Below are 18388 nucleotides of genomic sequence, written 5' to 3' on the forward strand. Positions count from 1 at the left end.
AAAGTCACTGCCTCCATCATTTAAGCCACATGAGTTAGGAAGATACTATGTGTTTCATTGTGGTATCATCAAAGAGCTACTTAGACAACCCCCGAGTGTTTCAACAGGCTTATTAGCACACCACCTGGTACACAGTAGGTACTGAAAAGCATTCATTTGAACAAGCCCCCTCCTCACCATATAATCTTGCCATACCACAGTCAGCCACTAGCTGCCACGGCTCGAAGGCAGGAGCAGGAACGCTTCTCAGGCCACCGGCTCGGAGCCTCTAAGCCGGCCTCCCTGGCCTCTTCGGCAGCCAGACTCCTAGGGTCGGCATCAGGCATGCAGACTGTCCTGGGAGCAGAGACTTGTACAAGCCCTTAGATTACTTCCTGTCTACCTGGAGTCAAAGTTGACACCAGTGGGGTCTTCCACTGTCCGATCTCATAGGCCAAGGATTGACCAACCGCCTTCCAACAGATTCCAACTGCCGGAGGCTGAGTACAAGCTTGTTCCCTTTGGCGCTGCTGACATCACAGTCCAACCATGGAATGTAAGCCTCACCACACCTCACCCGCCCCTCCCCAGCCAGAGGCTTTCATCTCTCTCAATCAACACTTCCCACCCAAATGAGAATTTGACACCTGACAGTCCATCACCTTCACTCCTCGGGGAATCCAGGGAAGACTCCTGGGTGTTCAGCGCGACGTGGGGACATGCTGCCAGGAGGGCCTGCAGCATCCCCAACATGCTAACCACTTCGTCGAGAGAGAGTGGCCAGCCAGTGCACAGTTCTAAAGCACGATTGTCTGAAAATGGCAGTGAATGAGTTCTCTGTAAGGTGAGGTTTTAAGATCAGGGTAAAACTTAATCCGATGAGAAAGTGGGTTGTCTTTTGAGGGGCTTTGCTTCTATTTAAGAAACCAAATTGTGTGTGTGTGTGTGTGTGTGTGTGTGTGTGTGTGTGCCCTAATGTGTCCTTCAGTTGACAGCATAACCAATATTTCTTACTGGGCTCAGTGTTATAAGATCAGAGCTCCCTTTCTCCTCTATCGTCCGCTCCAGGAAGATCCTGCCAGCCTCCCTGCTCTTCACTTCCTCACCCTACCTTTCTCTCTGGATCCCACTGAGCATCCCATCGGCAGACTTACATGCATGTACTTCCTCATCACACCTTTCACTCATACAACACATACTCAGTAAAGGTCCCGAGACCACTTAATCAAGGACACAGAAGAAGTACGTGCCCACAGAGGTATCCACAGGGCCTACTAAGCTGCCTCCAACCACTCTGACAGGATTGTATCACACATAATCACACACTAATATTTCAAATATTGCTCCTAGTCTATTCCCTCCACTCTGGCCTCACAAATGAATTAATTCTTTAAACATACCGATACAGAAAGCACTATTAGCCAAATCTAGTGTTCAAAGATTTATAGTTAAGTATGATCTCATATTTCTTCCTCTAGCTACTCAAATGCAATAGCATTAATATTTTGTTTTGCAAACAGTTCTGTATTACACTAACTTTACTGAGTGTTTGCTATGTGCTATGCAGTGTTTTATGTCAGTTGGCATTATAATATGCAATGCTTACAACTGCCCTAGGAGATGGAAAGGAGGAAGCCAATGCACAAAAATTGGTAGACTCCAGGGGCGCCTGGGTGGCTCAGTTGGTTAAGCGTCTGCCTTCGGCTCAGGTCATGATCCCAGGGTCCTGGGATCGAGCCCCATGTCGAGCCTCATGTCCAGCTCTCTGCTCAGCTGGGAGCCTGCTTCTCCCTCTGCTGCTCCCCCTGCTCATGCTCTCCCTCTGTCAAATAAATAAATAAAATCTCTCTAAAAAAAATTGGTAGACTCCAATACTTTTTAAGACCCAGTTGCCCTCTCCTTCAAATTCATTTCAGAAGAGTGATTACTTTTAAGACTTCTTCGTCTCTAGATGCCCCATTCCCTGACATTTTTACACGAAGAACTTGCTAATAGACAACTTCTTAGTCCTTCAGAGAATTTACATCAATTAGTCAGGCTAGTTGTTCTCCGATGTTTTTATTTGCCCTCCCGTGCACAAATAACCAGTACATCTCTCATGCCTGCCTAATTTATTAATACTACTTTCTGATTATACTGTCTCTTCTCAAAGTCTCTGTAAATATGAAGAGTTCTATACTGAAGAGCCTTACCTATGACTGCAGTATGGAATCCAACTTTATCCTGGGTGCAATAATTACTGTTATATGGTAGATGTCCGAAAATGAAGGAGAAAATTGCTTTCACAGTCAATATTTTTTGAAGAAAACACTAAGATCAGGGTATACTGCGCAAAGCAGGTTGATGAGATCAGTCTGTACTTTCCTCGCAGCCTTTCCTCTCTGCACAACTTGCCCGGCCCCAGTAGTCTCCATAAGCTTTTACAGGGACAGGAAAATAAGTCAAGAAAGCAACTCCAGCTAAGGCGTCAGGCAGTGATGACACAGACATTAAACCAGTCCCGGACCCACCCATCACTCCAACCCGTGTCACACTCTTTCTCAACCAAATACTCAGAGATTCAGCTGCCGCCCACAGGAGTTGTCCCAGGACAACTGGGCCTCTGTGACTAATTAATATATGTACCACTGGAGTGTCCTTCCAAACAGGCAATTTGGTCACTGTGGAAAGTAACTGGGAACAATATTTTGGAGTAGGGGAAGATTTACCAGGAAGCAAAGTTTCAAGGCCTAGCACTTGCACAGGCCCCTGCCAAGGTGCTGAGAAAGACCTGAGTGAGGAGTTTTGGTGATATTTGCAAAAGTGAGATATTTTTGTGTCCTTTTACATAAAGAAGGCATCCTTATAATATAAAGTTCAACCTCACAAAAATCCAGTGCTCCTAAATTGTACTTTATACAATGCAAGGCTCTCACTGAAAGATAGATGGCTAAAGTCTAAGCTAGTCTGTATTATATTTATTTATGTGATATCAGAAGTTGTTTTTCCCCCAATATGAAAACAAAATTAACTTTCAGAAGGGAGATAACTAACAACCAAGTTTCATGTTAAAAAGAACAAAACAGTTATGTCATATGACATGCCTCCTTTTTAGATATATCTAAAAACACCTTTGGTAACCCATGAGCATCTTTTTTTAAATATATTATCTGACGAGTCTGCATGAATAAGTCTGGAACAGCAATCAAAGCTCTCCCACAGGATCCTGCTGTGCAGCCATGTTGAGGAAAAATACATGTACCAAAAGGTTATGGGCTTACAGCCTGTGACAACTCCTTAAAAACTCACTGATATTTATTATAAACTAGTATCATACTTAAGTGACATAAGGGCCAAGGCAACGTAACCTGCATTGTTACCAAGAAATAATTAAAACATAAAATCAGAGAAGTAAAAATTAAGTAGCAAAAATGACAGTTCTAACACCCCATGTTGTAGCTGAAAGGATTCTAGTCAAAACAGTAAGTACCCGTAAATGGGAAGCCTTTGGAGTAAGAAAGGGGAATCCTCCTGTAAGTGCTCAGTCCTCAGATACAGTGTTTCCTCCTAAGGCATTAGGATTCTAAGCCCCTCCCACACTGTTCAGATAATAGGCATTTGCAGAAAGGTCAGGGAGGGACAGTACACCTGCTGGAATGGGAGGGGTGCTCCTCCAGGGAGCGACTTGGTGGCAGCATTTGGCTCAATGACAACAAAACAGAAGCAGTACTAGAAATGCAGCGGAAAGGCAAATCCCACGTTGTCTGTAAAGCAGCTTTTACCTGAATGTTTATCCACTGGGAAATGAATAAATAAAAAGTTGTATAAGCAAACAATGGAACACTTATCTCCCAATTAGATGAAGCAGGCAATAAAACCACACCAATTACCATCCAAACTGGAAAAACTTCTACTTGTTTAAGCCAATTCTTACAGAGCTGGTTCCTTCTGGGATACATGGGAAGTACAACATTCAAGACATGTACGTAAAGAAAATAGTATTTAGGATTAGCGAAGAAGAATGTGTGACAATCAGGGAGGCTTTGCCCTACCACTGAATTTAAAAATTAGGTTCCCTCCTAGCACCAGTTCTTCCCTTTTGTAGCCTTTATCACAATTTTAACAGTAAATTTACCAAGTAACTATTCATATAATTCCCTTCTTCCTCACTCTGCAGTAAAGCTCAGTGAGGATAGTGGCCATTGTATCCCAAACATAACACAGTACCTGATAAATACTAGGCACCAAATAACTAGTTTCAATAAGTAAATCATTATCTGTAGCTTCAAGCACTATTGACACTTTGACATCTTACACGTACGTACTTGACAGCAGGTCAGCTCTCTCTTCTAAATATCAGCCCCTTCTGACCCAACTGACTAGCTGACATATGCACCTGAATGCCCGTTACCTGGCTACCCCAGACGCTGCATTACAAAACTGAACTTACCTTCTAAAAAAATTGTTTCTGTACTGTCAAAAGCATGCAAAGATAGATACACAAAGTGTCCTTTGTAGCGTTACTTGCAAGTGCAAACATAAATAAACGGAATATCCTAATGGAATAGTATACTACTTACCTTTTTACACTAATGAATGAAGGAGTTCCATCTCTGTGCACTTAAGTGGAACAAGCTGGAAAGCTGCTCATCCTAGGTTATTAAATGACAAAAGAATGTTGCAAAAGGTACTATTTCTGTTTGAGGTGATCATTACACATGCATGTGGTTGAAAACATGTGGGGGAAAAACTACCAGGTCACATAGGGGAGTGGGATTTCTCCTTTTACTTTGGACACTGTTCACATCATTGAGTTTTCTAAGTGAATAATCCCGACACACAAAAAAATTAACAGTTAAAAAGCACTCAGAAAACAGCACTTTTCTGCATTCCTCATCTTTAGTACAAACTTCTCACTCAAGTTCACCAAATCCAAAACTTGGTAGCTCTCCTGGGCTCCTCCTTTCCCTCACTTCTGAAATTTTATAAACAAACACATCTTTATCAATTTTAATTCCTTAGCATTGCTTCTATCTATTCTCTCCATCCCATCCCCTCTGCCTTCATCCTCTCTCTCTCTACAGCAGTCCACTAACTGGCTTCCTTTCCTTCATCTGTCACCCCCTCAACTCCACCTTTGACTTCCAGAACCCACACTAAAAGGAGGAAGCAAGCGAGCAAGCCACAGCACAGACTTAACCCTTCCAGTGGTTCCTTACAGCCTATGCAATAGAGTTCACTCAACTTAGTCTGCCCAGGACACCTGCCAAAATCTCATCTCCCACCATTTCCCCCATTGTGCTCCATATTTTTCTAATAATAAACTTCTTGCAGTTCCCTAAATCTTCCATAATTTTGTTCATGCTATTTCCCTTAGTCTGGGATGTACTTCCCTTTCCTACCCTTGGTGAGAGTAAAATGACTTTTGCTTAAGAACTCAAGCCAAGCATCACCTCCTCCATCAAACTCTCTGCTCATTTTCCCTCAAATGGAATGCTCCTTCCTTTGTGCTCTCCCTAAATCTCCCACTGAACCAATAAAATCAAGTGGGAACTACCATGTATTGCACACTGCTGAGGGCCAGGAACTTTGAAGGCTTTGTGCATTCCACGCTAATGCTATTTTGAGGTAGGTAGGCTTCTGCATTTTATAGCTTATAAAATGTTGAAACTTCTCCCATTTTAGGAATGACAGAATAGAAGTCAGAAGGGTTAGCTGGGAGGGCAGGGGAGTAAGAAATTGTCCAAAACCTTACAGTAAAAAAGAGATTTTGATTCCAAATATTTCCAGCACCCACTATGCTGCATCACTTTTATTAACATTTCATTGTACTTAATTGCTTAAATTTCTCCTTTTCTCTGTAAAATCCTAATCTTGTGGATAGGGACTATTTCTGATTCATGCTTTGATCCTCAGACCTAGTACAGAGCTGGGCACACATCAGGAGCTCATAGATATTTGCTGGACAGTGCAGCTAAGTGAGTCAGGGAGAGCAAGGCCATTACAGGTACAGGATTTGGAGTTACACAGCATGACCTTGAACAAACTTGTATCTCCAAGCCTCAGTTTTCCTAGAAGTGCAACAGTGATGAAAAGAACTTTGTATAGGGCTACTAAAAATATTTAACAAGATGACATAAATACAGCACCTTCCACACAGCCTGGAACACAGTATATTCTTAAAAATGCTGTCAATAGTTACAGTATCAATGAGGAAAAAGAAACTCATTAGAGGGGCGGGCATCAATCAGCCTGTAAGGGCTAAGTTTTATTGAAGTAAGAAACTATCCCAGAATCTTAGTAACTTAAAACACCAAGGGGGGCACCTGGGTGGCTCAGTTGGTTGGGTGACTGCCTTAGGCTCAGGTCATGATCTCAGGGTCCTGGGATCGAGCCCCACATTGGGCTCCCTGCTCAGCGGGAGCCTGCTTCTCCCTCTCGCTCTGCCACGCCCCCCCCGCCCCTGCCGCCACCTGTGCTCTCCTGCTCTCTCTGTGTCAAATAAATAAATAAAATATTTAAAAAACAAAAACAAAACCAAAAACGCCAATGATTTATTTGCACTCACTATACTTGCCCACTTAAGTTCTGGTGATTTACCTCTACTTTGTTCTCACTCAGGAACTCAAAATACAACCTCATCTGGAACATCACTGACTACCCCACCTGGGGAAGGAAACATGGGAAACTGTGGCTCTTAAAGACTTCCACTGTTGGGGCGCCTGGGTGGCTTAATTGGTTAAGCATCTGCCTTCGGCTCAGGTCATGATCCCGGGATCCTGGGATCAAGCCCCACATCGGGCTCCCTGCTCAGCAAGGAGTCTGCTTCTCCCTCTCCCTCTGCCTCTCCTGCTTGTGATCTCTCTCTCTCTCTCTCTCTCTCAAATAAATAAATAAAATCTTAAAAAAAAAAAGACTTCCACTGTTAAGCAGCACACCTTACCTCCTTCCACACTTTATTGGTCAGAGCAACTCACATGATCGTAAGTTTGACAGGAGCAGGGAAATGCAATCTTACCTCAAAAGCCAGAAATATCACATCACTATTGACTACAGTGGGAATGGAAGAGCATTTCTTGGAGGAGTAGGTGCACCAGGTTCAGCAAATGGGATAAAAGCTGAGGGTAGGCAAAAGGGAAGGAATGGACACAGGTGGGCAGAGACGGAACAGTAAGTCAGGTCTGGGGAGGAGCATCTATGGTATGGCATGATGCGGCTGGATGTGGAGACTGCAGGAGCTGGGGCCAGGGAAGACAGGCCGTTTGAGACTGTTAGGGACATTTTCGATGTAACAGTGGTCCTCTGGGTGCTGGGAACCCAGATCGGCATGATATCGGAATTTAATAGGATCGATGTAGGGCTCTTTATATTCCAATAGGAAGTATGTTTGTTCTGTTGTTACTTTGTCAAAAGTGTATTCACATTTTATCTGTCTTCTTGCTTCACAACTTAGAAATAGCAAAATAATTTTTTTCAAAATATTTTTCCCACTTAGATGGAGAAAAAAGTTAACTTCTGGAAACCCAGTGACAATAGGACACTGATCGTCACAAAGAGCAGTTTCTCCTCCCTGGAAGGGGCTATACTACACTACCCAATCCTTGACTGAGTGTGGACAACGAAGCCTTAATATAATAATTGAAACACTGCCTAAGAAAACGTCCCAAAGACTGAGGCCAGGCAGATGCAGTATGAAGAGAGTTTTATGTATGTGACATTATCTCCACCTGAGTTCCAGAGTCTCTGGTGTCAGCTGAATTTACAGAGCACAGAAGGGGTCACCCTAGCATTTCTTCTGCGAGCATTAGGAGATAATGCCAAAATGCCTGTCCTGTCAAAGACTTGCTCTACTATTCTGTGAAGAGTGATTTTAATTCAAGTACTGATTTCTGCCATAAATGATAACTCACGGAATTTTTTAAAAGATTGTATTTATTTGAGAGAGAAAGAGAGCCCGCACAAGTGGGGGAGGGGAGGGGAGAGGGAGAGGGAGAGAACCTCAAACAGACTCCCCGCTGACCACAGAGCCCAACACGGGGCTCGATCTCACAGCCCTGAGGTCATGGACCTGGGCTGAAATTACGAGTCGGAGACTTAACCGACTGAGCCACCAAGGCACCCCAACTCACAGGATTTTTAAATACAGTGCCTACTTGTAGGCACTGCTCCTGTGTGCACTAACCTCACACACACCTTCCTTTTCTTAAGTGCTTTACAAGTAAGTTGCCCTCAAAACCATTTAACCTTTATTGTGAGAGAGAGATAGTGAAGCAGAGAAAGATGGCAGCACGAGGAGTCAGAAAACCTTTTTCTGGTTTAAGTCCCTGCCCTTAAACTCCTATTTGGCTTAAGGAGTTCTGCCAGTCCAACTTCAAGCTTTCACTCACAGGAGTCTTCTAATGGAAGCAGCCGAGGGCCCAAGCCAGTGCTGAAGTCAATCCCAATATTGTTTTTAACACTTGGCTCTGCTTGTAACTCTCTCCTGAAATGGTGTCCTTTCCACTGAATAAAATCCCAATGTTTGTTGCTCAACCCTTTCAACTGCAAGAGAAATAATCCCAACTCATAAGTAGCTAAGCCAAAAACAAAACAAAACAAAACCCCAAAAGGTATGAAGCTGTCCTCTGGTCCAATGGCAAACTCTGTGTGACAAGAAACCCAGGATTGTTACACTAAACCATTGAGATTTTCAGAGCACTTGTTACTGCACTGTAAGTGAACCTATCCTGACTGCCAGGCTCCCTGCACGTGACTGACCGCATGCCTCAGCGCCCCCACCCCCGCACCTGCTTAACCACCAGGGTGGAACAAGTAGGGCTCTGACTGGCATTAATGGGGTCGAATCCTTGGGCCAGATGAGGGGACCCTATGCAGTGCCAGCCCCAAGTCACAGGCCTTCTAACCCAGCAGGAGAGCAAGGTCTGCTACCAGAAGGGGCATGAGAAAGAGAAGCAATAGTTACTAATCCATAGGATTCCTTCTCTCTAAAACTAATTTCGACTCTGAGTAAACACCTTCTAGCCTATCAGCATAATCAGTGCGCCCATGATGTGTTTTCATTTCCTTGAAAGCAACAAGAAGAAAATTCTCCATACATATGAATACAGTTTTCTCTAAGAAAACCTGCCACAATGTTTGGATTAAACAAGTTATATTTGTTTTATTCAACTCTAAGTGTGGCAAAGATCATGTACTGTTTAGGTTATTTGAGCTCGTTCATTCAAAATCAACTCTTTCCCAGCCTATGAAGACTTGCCCAATCCTGTTTGAAAATTATACAGCCATCACTAATTGCTGCAGACAACTTCAGTTGGCTTCTGAGATTGGATACTATCTTTCCTTACTTCTTTTACACACTCTTATCTATACCACCTTTTCCCTAGTATTGAACACATATATTGTAAACATGCAAAAGACAATGCAAATTTCATTTAGGTTTTCAAAGATCACCACACACTGAACAATAAATACTGTTAGGAACAAATATCTACACAAGAATATCTATGCTAAATTACCTACTATAAATCTAAAAGTAGACCAAATGAAGTTTATATTGCTCAAAGAATAATAAAAAGTAGTTGTTGATATGAAACATTTGTTATTCTCCTATTTCTCTGAACTATGGCAACCCTCGGGGAGAATCTTTACATTCCCTTCCCCAACCCAACACATGTAAACAAACATCAGATATACTTTCCTTATCCACATACACTTGTGAAACCACCTTGACATTGGAAAATGATGTGAGAAATAAACCTTATGGTTTTGTCCCATACCAAGATGAAAACTAATCAAAGTATACATTAAGAAACTACTAAAATAGCCCACAAAGCATCTGTTCCAGCAAAAGAGTCTCACCTCACTACATTTCTTTCATGAATAACTATAAAAATATCTAAGCATCCACACATCAAAAACTTAATCTTACCATTTTAGCCAGTAGAGCATAAATTCAAACACAATGACATAAGAACTATCAGCAAAGTCCTTTACTACATCTGCAATCAGAAACAGTGCTTAAAGCTAAAAATGTATTCAAATCTGACACATAATATATTCAAAAATTCAAACAAAAAAAGGATATTTTCTCTTTATTTAGGAGATGGTTGCTCTTTTATATTTACTAATTTTCCTTAATACAGGCATACTTTAAACTGAAAAAAGAAATCTCTCACTTTGTTTTTGTTCCTTGTATCATGTGGTAAAATAGAAGGTAATGTTTGTTTCCCAACAGAAGCTGCCTTTTCAAGAGTAATGTTACATATTCTTTGTGTGTGTTCGGATTTTTTTTATAGTATCACACTCCATAACTCAAGTAGTCAATGAACTGAGAACTTGATTGATTATAGTCAAGAAATTGCCGATTTGTAGACACTGTGGAAGCCCAAAGGAACTGTAAAGTAGTTATAAAATTTATTATTCGTCACAACTAAGTACGAAATTATCTAAGTGAGTCAAAATGTAAGTTTGTCTTCTGAACAGGAATATAAAAGGTAATGACATGGTAATATTTTAACTAACAACTATACTCCAGCCCTTATTTCTCTCTCTTCAACCTCAGACCCTACATTAACTACCAAACCAGCTTATCCTTTCTACTCATCTATCCAGCAAACACTTCAGATTCAGTTTGAACTGAATTCAACATCTCCTTCCCCAAACTGGCCCTTTTCCTGGGACCCCTTTCTCAATACCCATACCTGAAACCTGGAGGTCTTCCTGTGTTCCCAGCCATCCTCCCATCTCTGCCACATGCAACCACAAGCCCCAGTTGTGCTAATTATGCCACAGACAGCTCAGGCGCCTCCACTCTTTTCACCCCTTTTGTCAGTTGCTAGGTCCTAAGCACTTCTGGATTATTTCTCCACTGTGCTAACTATTCGGTCTTAAATTATGCCCCTCCAAACCATCCTTCATAAATGCCAAGTAATCCTTGTAAATGCTAATTTAATGTTATTCTTCATACTCCCATCCTTAAAAACCTTTAGCCAATTCTCATCACTTGAAGGTGAAGCCAAAACTGTTAAAAGAAGAACAAATAAAGCCCAAAGTTAGTAGAAGAAAGGAAATAACAAAAATTAGAATTGAAATAAATGAAAGAGAGACTAAAACAGAAATGATCAATAAAACTAAGAGCTGGTTTGTTGAAAAGATAAACAAAATTGGCAAACCCTTAGCTAAACTCACCAGGAAAAAAAGAATCAGAAACGAAAAAGATGTTACAACTGATACAACAGAAATAAAAAGGACCATAACAGACAACTATAAAAATTCTATGCCAAAAATTGGACAACCTAGAAGAAATGGATAAATTCCTAGAAACATACAACCTACCAAACTGAGTCATGATGAAATAGAAAATCTGAACTAGCAAGATTGAAACAGTAACCAAAAACATCCCAACATTAACAAAAGCCCACAACCAGAAGCCTTCACTGGTGAATTCTACCTAACATTCAAAGAAGAATTAATACCAATCCTTCTCAAAGTCTTCCAAAAAAACAGAAAGGGGTGGGGGGAGGCTTAAAAAAACATTTTACAGGGCCAGCACTACCCTGATACCAAAACCAGACAAGAATTCCACAAAAAAATAAAATTACAGGTCAATATCCCTGATGAACATAGATGCAAAAATCCTCAAAAAAAAATTAGCAAACTGAATTCAACAATACTTTAAAAGGATCATTCACCATGATTAAGTGAGATTTAGTCTAAGGATGCAAGGATGGTTCAACATCCACAAATCAGTCAATGTGATACACCACAATAGCAAAAGGAAAAATAAAAATCATATGATCTCCTCAATAGATATAGAAAAAGCATCTGACAAAATTCAATAACTGTTTATGATAAAAACTCTCAACAAAGTGGATATAGAGGGAACGTACCTCAACCCAATAAACACAAACTATGACAAGCCCACAGCTAACGTCATACTCAACAGCAAAAAGCTGAAAGCTCAGGAACAGACAAAGATGTCCACTCTTACCACTTTTATTCAACACAGTATCGGAAGTCCTAGCCAGAGCAGTTATGCAAGAAAAAGAAATAAAAGGCACCCAAATTGGAAGGAAGAAGTGGGGCACCTGGCTGGCTCAGTCAAGGGAGCATATGGCTCTTCATCTCAGGGTTGTGGGTCTAAGCCCCACACTGGGTGTAGAGATTACTTAAAAATAAAATTGGGGCAGCCGGGTTGTACATCTCTTGGGCATTCATCTCTTGGTTTTGGCACAGGTAAGGATCTCAGGGTCATGAGACTGAGCCCCACATCAGGCTCTGTGTTCGGTGTGGAGTCAGCTTGGGTTTCTCTCTCCCTTTCCCTCTGCCCCTTACCACCACCCACACCCCACCAACTGCTCATGCTCTCTCTCTCAAATACATATTTTTAAAAATTAAATAAAATCTTTAAAGTAATTTAAAATTAAAAATAAATAAGTAAATTTTTAAAAAAGGAAAGGAGGAAGTAAAACTCACTATTTGCAGATGACATAATGTTTTACATAGAAAATCCTAAAGACTCCATCAAAAAACTATTAGAACTAAGAAATGAATTCAGTAATGTTGAAGGATAGAAATTCAATATACAAAAATCAGCTGTGTTTCTGTACACTGATAACAAACCATCAGAGAAATTAAGAAAATGATCCCATTTACCACTGCATCAAAAAGAATAAAATACCTAATAAAGTTAACCAAGGAGGCAAAAGACCTGCATATTGAAACTAAAAGACATCAGTGAAAGGAACTGAAGAGAACACAAATAAACGGAAAGATATTCTGTGTTCATAGGTTAGAAAAATTAGTATTGTTAAAATGTCCATACTACCCAAAGCAATATACAGATTCAATGCAATCTCCATCAATATTTCAATGGTATTTTTCACAAAAATAGAACAATCCTGAAATTTGCATGGAACCACAAAAGGCCCTGAATAGCCAAAGCAATCTTGAAGACAAAGAACAAAGCTGGATGCCTCACACTCCCTATACTTCAAACTATATTACAAAGCTGTAGTAGTTAAAACAGTATGGTATTGGTGTAAAGACAGACACGTATATCAATGGAACAGAGTAGAGAGCCCATAAATAAACCCATGCATACAAAGACAATTGCTTTGTGACAAAGGAGTCAAGAATATACAATGGGGAAAAGACAGTCTCTTCGATAAATGGTACTGGGAAAATTGGACAGCCACATGTATGCAAAAGAATGAAACTGGGCCACTGTCTTACATCATACACAAAACTTAACTCAAGATAGATTAAAGACTTGAACATATAAGACCTGAAACCATAAAACTCCTAGAAGAAAACAGAGGTGGTAAGCCCCTTGACGTCAGTGTCGGTGAGGATTTTTTTAATCTGACACCATAAGCAAGACAACAAAAGCAAAAATTAACAAATGGGACTACATAAACTAAAATGCTTCTGCACTGCAAGGAAACCATCAACAAAATGAAAAGGAAACCTACTGAATGGGAGAAAATATTTGCAAATCATATATCCTATAAGGGGTTAATATCACAAATATGTAAAGAACTCCTACAACTCAATAGCAAAAAACAATCCGATTAATAAATGGGTAGAACAGGGTCACCTGGGTGACTCTGTTGGTTAAGTGTCCAACTCTTGATTTCAGCTCAGGTCATGATATCAGGGTCGTGCTCAGGCTCCATGCTCAGTGTGGAGTCTGCTTAAGATTCTCTCTCTCTCTCTCCCCTTCTCCCTCTGCCCCTGCCCCAACCCATGTGCTCTCTGTCTAAACAAATAAAAGAATCTTATATAAAAATAAATAAATAAATAGGCAAAAGATCCAAATTTTTCCAAAGAAGATATACAGGTGGCCACATGCAAAGATACATGAAAAGATGCTCAACATCAATAATCATCAGGGAAATGCAAATCAAAATCACAATGAGATGTTACCTCACACTTCTTAGAATAGTTATTATCAAAAAGACAAGAAATAACAACTGTTGGCAAGGATGCAGAGAGAAAGAAACCCTTGTAGGAATGTAAACTGGTGCAACCACTATGGAATACAGTATGGAAATACCTCAACAAATTAAAAATAGAACCACCCCAGGATCCAGAAATTCTAGTAGATTTTTATCCAAAGAAAATGAAAACTATAATATGTATCCCCATGTTCATAACAGCATTATTTACAATAGCCAAGATATGGAAACAACCTAAGTGTCCATTGATGGATGAATGGATAAAGAAATTTTGGTACATATATACAATAGCCTTAAAAAAATGAAACTTTGACATCTGCCGTAACATGGATGGACCTCAAGGGCATTATGCTAAGAGAATTAAATCAGACAGAGAAAGAGAAATACTATATGATCTCTCTTACATGTAGAATCTTAAAAACAAACAAACTCATAGATAGAGAACAGATTGGAGGTTGCAAGAGGCAAGGGGTAGGGGTGAGAAATGAGTGACCTGTTTTTTGTGAGGGTTTTTTTTTTAGCTTAAATTAAATAAAAATTTACAAATAAATAAAGTGCATCTCTGGCACATACAAAAATAAATAAATAACTGCTTATATGGCTTCTAAAAGTCTGATCCCAAATCCCCTCTTCAGCTTCACCTCGCACCACTCAACTCCCTGCTATAACTCCAAGCACACAGACCTCCATGGATCATGTGTGCATCTCCATAAGTGCATCTCATGTCTGGCCTTGACTCTTGCAGAACACCCTGCCTCCCAACCTTCCTTCATCCCAACCTGGTTAACGCCTACCTATCTTCTAAGCCTTACTTGCAAGCTTCACTGTGACTAATTCCAGTAGGATTTCCCCCAACACAACAAGCCTGGACCAGATGTTCCCTGATATTCTCTCTGGAACAGAGACTAGTTTTATTTTGTTCACTGTCGTACTTCCCACACCTAGAAGAGTTCCTGACACACAGGAGTCATTCAGTAACTATCTGAATGAAATGAACCGGAATGGAGAAAAGATGTTAAAATCCCTGTGCAGATTCAGTGAGTCTCCCAAACAGAAATAAGGAACGCTAAGTGTGGCAACTATTCACAGCAAAGAATGGGATAAAATAGGACTCCGAGCCAAGTGTTAAATTCATTGGACAGAATTTGCAAATACATATAAAATAGTGTAATTCCAGTCATTATCTTAAGAAAAAGCAAATTTGATAAGGTAGCTAATTGTCATAACAATTATGTGAAACGTATCATTTTAAATGTCAGTTTTCTAAAAACATGCTTTATTCAGACACCCTCAACAAATTCTGTTGAATATTTCTGATACCAAAGTGATGAAGACAAGTTTAGATATTTTCCATATGTGACAAACAGAAGCAAAAGGCAGATTATCAGGCTCTGATGAAAAAGCAATGAGATAGTGTCACTTTGTTGGATTTTTAAAAGAATTTAAAAAATGATAAAGCATTAGATTTGTGAGTCTGACATTTTTTAAAATATGATAGGGGTATCAAAATACTTAAAGTTTTATCTTAAAACTCCTTTTAGCAAAGTACTATTTATGCATAACAAGCTTTAATTCAGCTTAATTGTATTAGGTGACTGCTCAGTTTATTTTCCTACAATTCAAGTGTCTTCTTCCACTTCTGCTGCTTTGTCCCAGCACCTCCCTCAGCGTCCACCGCCGTGAGCTTACACCATTTCCCTGTTTGTGGTCACTTTCATTTTCTGGTTCCTGTGATCTAACCCCAAGTTCTCGTCGGGTTTGCGGCATTGCAGGGGAATGTATGCATCACACCCTCAAGACCAAAGCAGAAGGGAATAAAGCAAAACCTATTTTCATTGATTCACATTAGATACTTTAAAATCCTGATTTTTGCCCACAAACTTCAATTTTCTTCCTTGAGTTTTATGCCTGATTTGCAGTTTGGAAATACTGGCTTTCTAGTAAGTTGCTTGGACTGAATTTCCTCTGTTTTTCTTTCCAACTACACACGAGGCATTTTCCAGGTCAGCTGTGTGTTATTTGTCCCTTATCCACATGACACAGGATGCAAGTTAACAGAACTAAATGTAAGCAGTGGCTGGTATACCCACTCTCCTTACTCAAACCCTATCAGGAACCAATTTATAAAATTATTCTGAAAATAAGTGCTGTCTCTAGCACAAAGCCCAGTTTCAAAGGGGCAAAATTTCCCTAAACATATTTAGCAAGGAAGCAGGCTTAGGTCCCAGGGAACAGCCTTCAACAGCCACAGCGTGACCTCAGGACATAACTGCTTCTTGGCACCCGCAGTAAACACTTTTTAAAAAATAATTCCATTTCTTCCCCAAGTGGCTTTCACTCCTTTAGAGAAGCATTTTCTTTAGGCAGACAGCTGAAAGAGGGTGGATCTTTGGTGGAGTTTTCTACAGTTTCTTTGTGTTAACTATTTCAATATACAGGTAATGCATGCAGAAGAGCCAATGTCATTGCCACATGCACTTGGCCTGGGTGCCAAATTAATGCTCTACTAGCAAATTATTACACAGCCACTGAATGTCAAAGACTAGCTTCCTTCTAGCACAAATGAATTTCATTAATAGACAACTTATTGCAATCAGTTTCCCCTGAGTCCAAGCAATTCAAAATACACTACAGCTTCTCCACAAATGAAAGAAAAACAGTTGATTTCTAAACAACAAAGAAAAAGGCATGCACGATATTGTGCACCACCAGCATTTTCACAAAAATTCAGAACTCTTTATACAAATATTTTGGAATAGATAATTTTTCCAATGTATTTTATTGAAAAGATATTTTATTTTTTAATTGTACTGGCAGACATCTCTTGAGTGTATGCAGAATGATTCAATGCTATTCTTGTATTAGATGCCTAGAATCAAAACTAGGGGCATAACTTCAAGAAAAAGAGTAAGAAAGAAAGAAAGAAAGAAAGAAAGAAAGAAAGAAAAAGAAAGAAAGAAGGAAAGAAAGAAAGAAAAAAAGAAAGAAAGAAAAAGAGAGGAAGACAGGCAATGTATCTTAGTACTAGAAATACTTGTAATGACAAAAGATTGACATTTTCTCAAAAGCACTGAAAATGCTTTCTCAAGTGTGGTTACATTTCCATCAAACTGAAACACTGGAGAAGCTCTGGGACAAGCACAGAAGTCCAAAAGGGTAAAGCTTCCTACAGAGGAACAGTTCCTTCCCATCATCAGACTCCATTAGGCAAATTGAGCCCCTGCAAAGGCAAAATACTCAAGGAAACAGTGCCTTGAAATCAGGAAGGGGTCAACTTTAGGAATGACAATATCTAATGTAGTGCCACACCTCTTCAATTCAATAGGAACAATTTAAAATGACCCTTTACATCTAATCTGCTACCAGACATCAGTACTAAAGTGGAGGGAGGAGAGGAACAGGGACCCCAGAACTTCTGGTACCAAGGAACAGCCCTTCCGCTTGCTAGGAAGGAGGGGTTTCTCAGGACATGGGATGCTCTGAGCTGAAACTGGGAAAGTCCCAGGTCAGCCAGAACCCACTGATCAGCTTTCCCAGTACAGATATGCCGAGGGTATGTGATTTAGCCAGGATAAGGGTCAGCCAAACAGAATCAATATTTTTTTCTTAGTTAACATACAGTGTTAAGTTTTAGGTGTACAATCTAGTATTTCAATGATTCATACATTACTCAGGCTAATCAGGGTAAGTGTTCTCTTAATCCCCTTCACCTATTTTACCCATTACCCCATTCTCCTCTAATAACCATTAGTTTGTTCTCTATACTTAAGTCTGTTTTTTGGTTTGTCTTTTTCCTTTGCTCATTTGTCTTGTTTCTTAAATTCCACATATGAGTGAAATCATATGGTATTCTCTGACTTACCTCACTTAGCCTTATATTCTCTAGCTCTACCCATGTGATTGCAAATGGCAAGATTTCATTCTTTTTATGGCCGAATAATATTCCATTATATATATACACCACTTCTTTATCCATATATCAGTCATTCGACACTTGGGCTGCTACCATATCTTGGCTATTGTAAATAATGCTGCTATAAACATAGGGGTGCATGTATCCCTTTGATTCAGTGTTTTCATATTCTTTGGGTAAATACCCAGTAGTGCAATTACTGGATTATATGGTAATTCTATTTTTAACTTTTGAGGAGCCTCCAAACTATTTTCCACAACATCTGCACCAGGTTGCATTCCCATCAACAGTGAACCTGGGTTCCCCTTTCTCCACATCCTTACCAACACCTGTTGTTTCTTGTGGTTTTGAGTTTAGCCATTCTGACAGGTGCGAGGTGATATCTCACCGTAGTTTGGATTTGCATTTCTCTGATGGTGAGTGGTGTTGAACATCTTTTTATGTGTCTGTTGGTCATCTAGATGTCTTTGGAAAAATATCTCTGTTTATGTCTTCTGCCCATTTTTAAATTGAATTATTCATTTTGGAGGTGTTGGGTTGCATAAGCTCTTAATATATA

General features: G+C 40.0%; 1 protein-coding gene and 1 long non-coding RNA gene across 9 annotated transcripts in view; one reads left to right on the forward strand and one right to left on the reverse strand.

Moving 5' to 3' along the window:
* The window catches only part of PDE10A (phosphodiesterase 10A), a 579847-nt gene that overhangs the window by 231376 nt on the left and 330083 nt on the right, over positions 1-18388 (reverse strand). For 2 of the 8 annotated variants that reach the window (XM_073894216.1, XM_025866538.2), the window contains exon 1: positions 178-432. The exons of the other annotated variants lie outside the window; for them this stretch is intronic. In XM_073894216.1, coding sequence (XP_073750317.1) covers positions 178-193 — 16 coding nt within the window. In that variant the 5' untranslated portion in view covers positions 194-432. Of the gene's footprint in view, positions 1-177; positions 433-18388 lie in introns of those variants that run through there. 8 annotated transcript variants of the gene reach the window in all.
* LOC112819594 (uncharacterized) lies at positions 533-7872 on the forward strand. The gene is made up of 2 exons (XR_003206909.2): positions 533-823; positions 7454-7872. It is a non-coding gene; the product is annotated as an uncharacterized lncRNA (long non-coding RNA).

Source organism: Callorhinus ursinus, unplaced genomic scaffold (genome assembly GCF_003265705.2).
Source record: "Callorhinus ursinus isolate GAN/ISIS: 27379988/994484 unplaced genomic scaffold, GSC_fseal_2.0 scaffold6, whole genome shotgun sequence".
Classification (NCBI taxonomy): domain Eukaryota; kingdom Metazoa; phylum Chordata; class Mammalia; order Carnivora; family Otariidae; genus Callorhinus; species Callorhinus ursinus.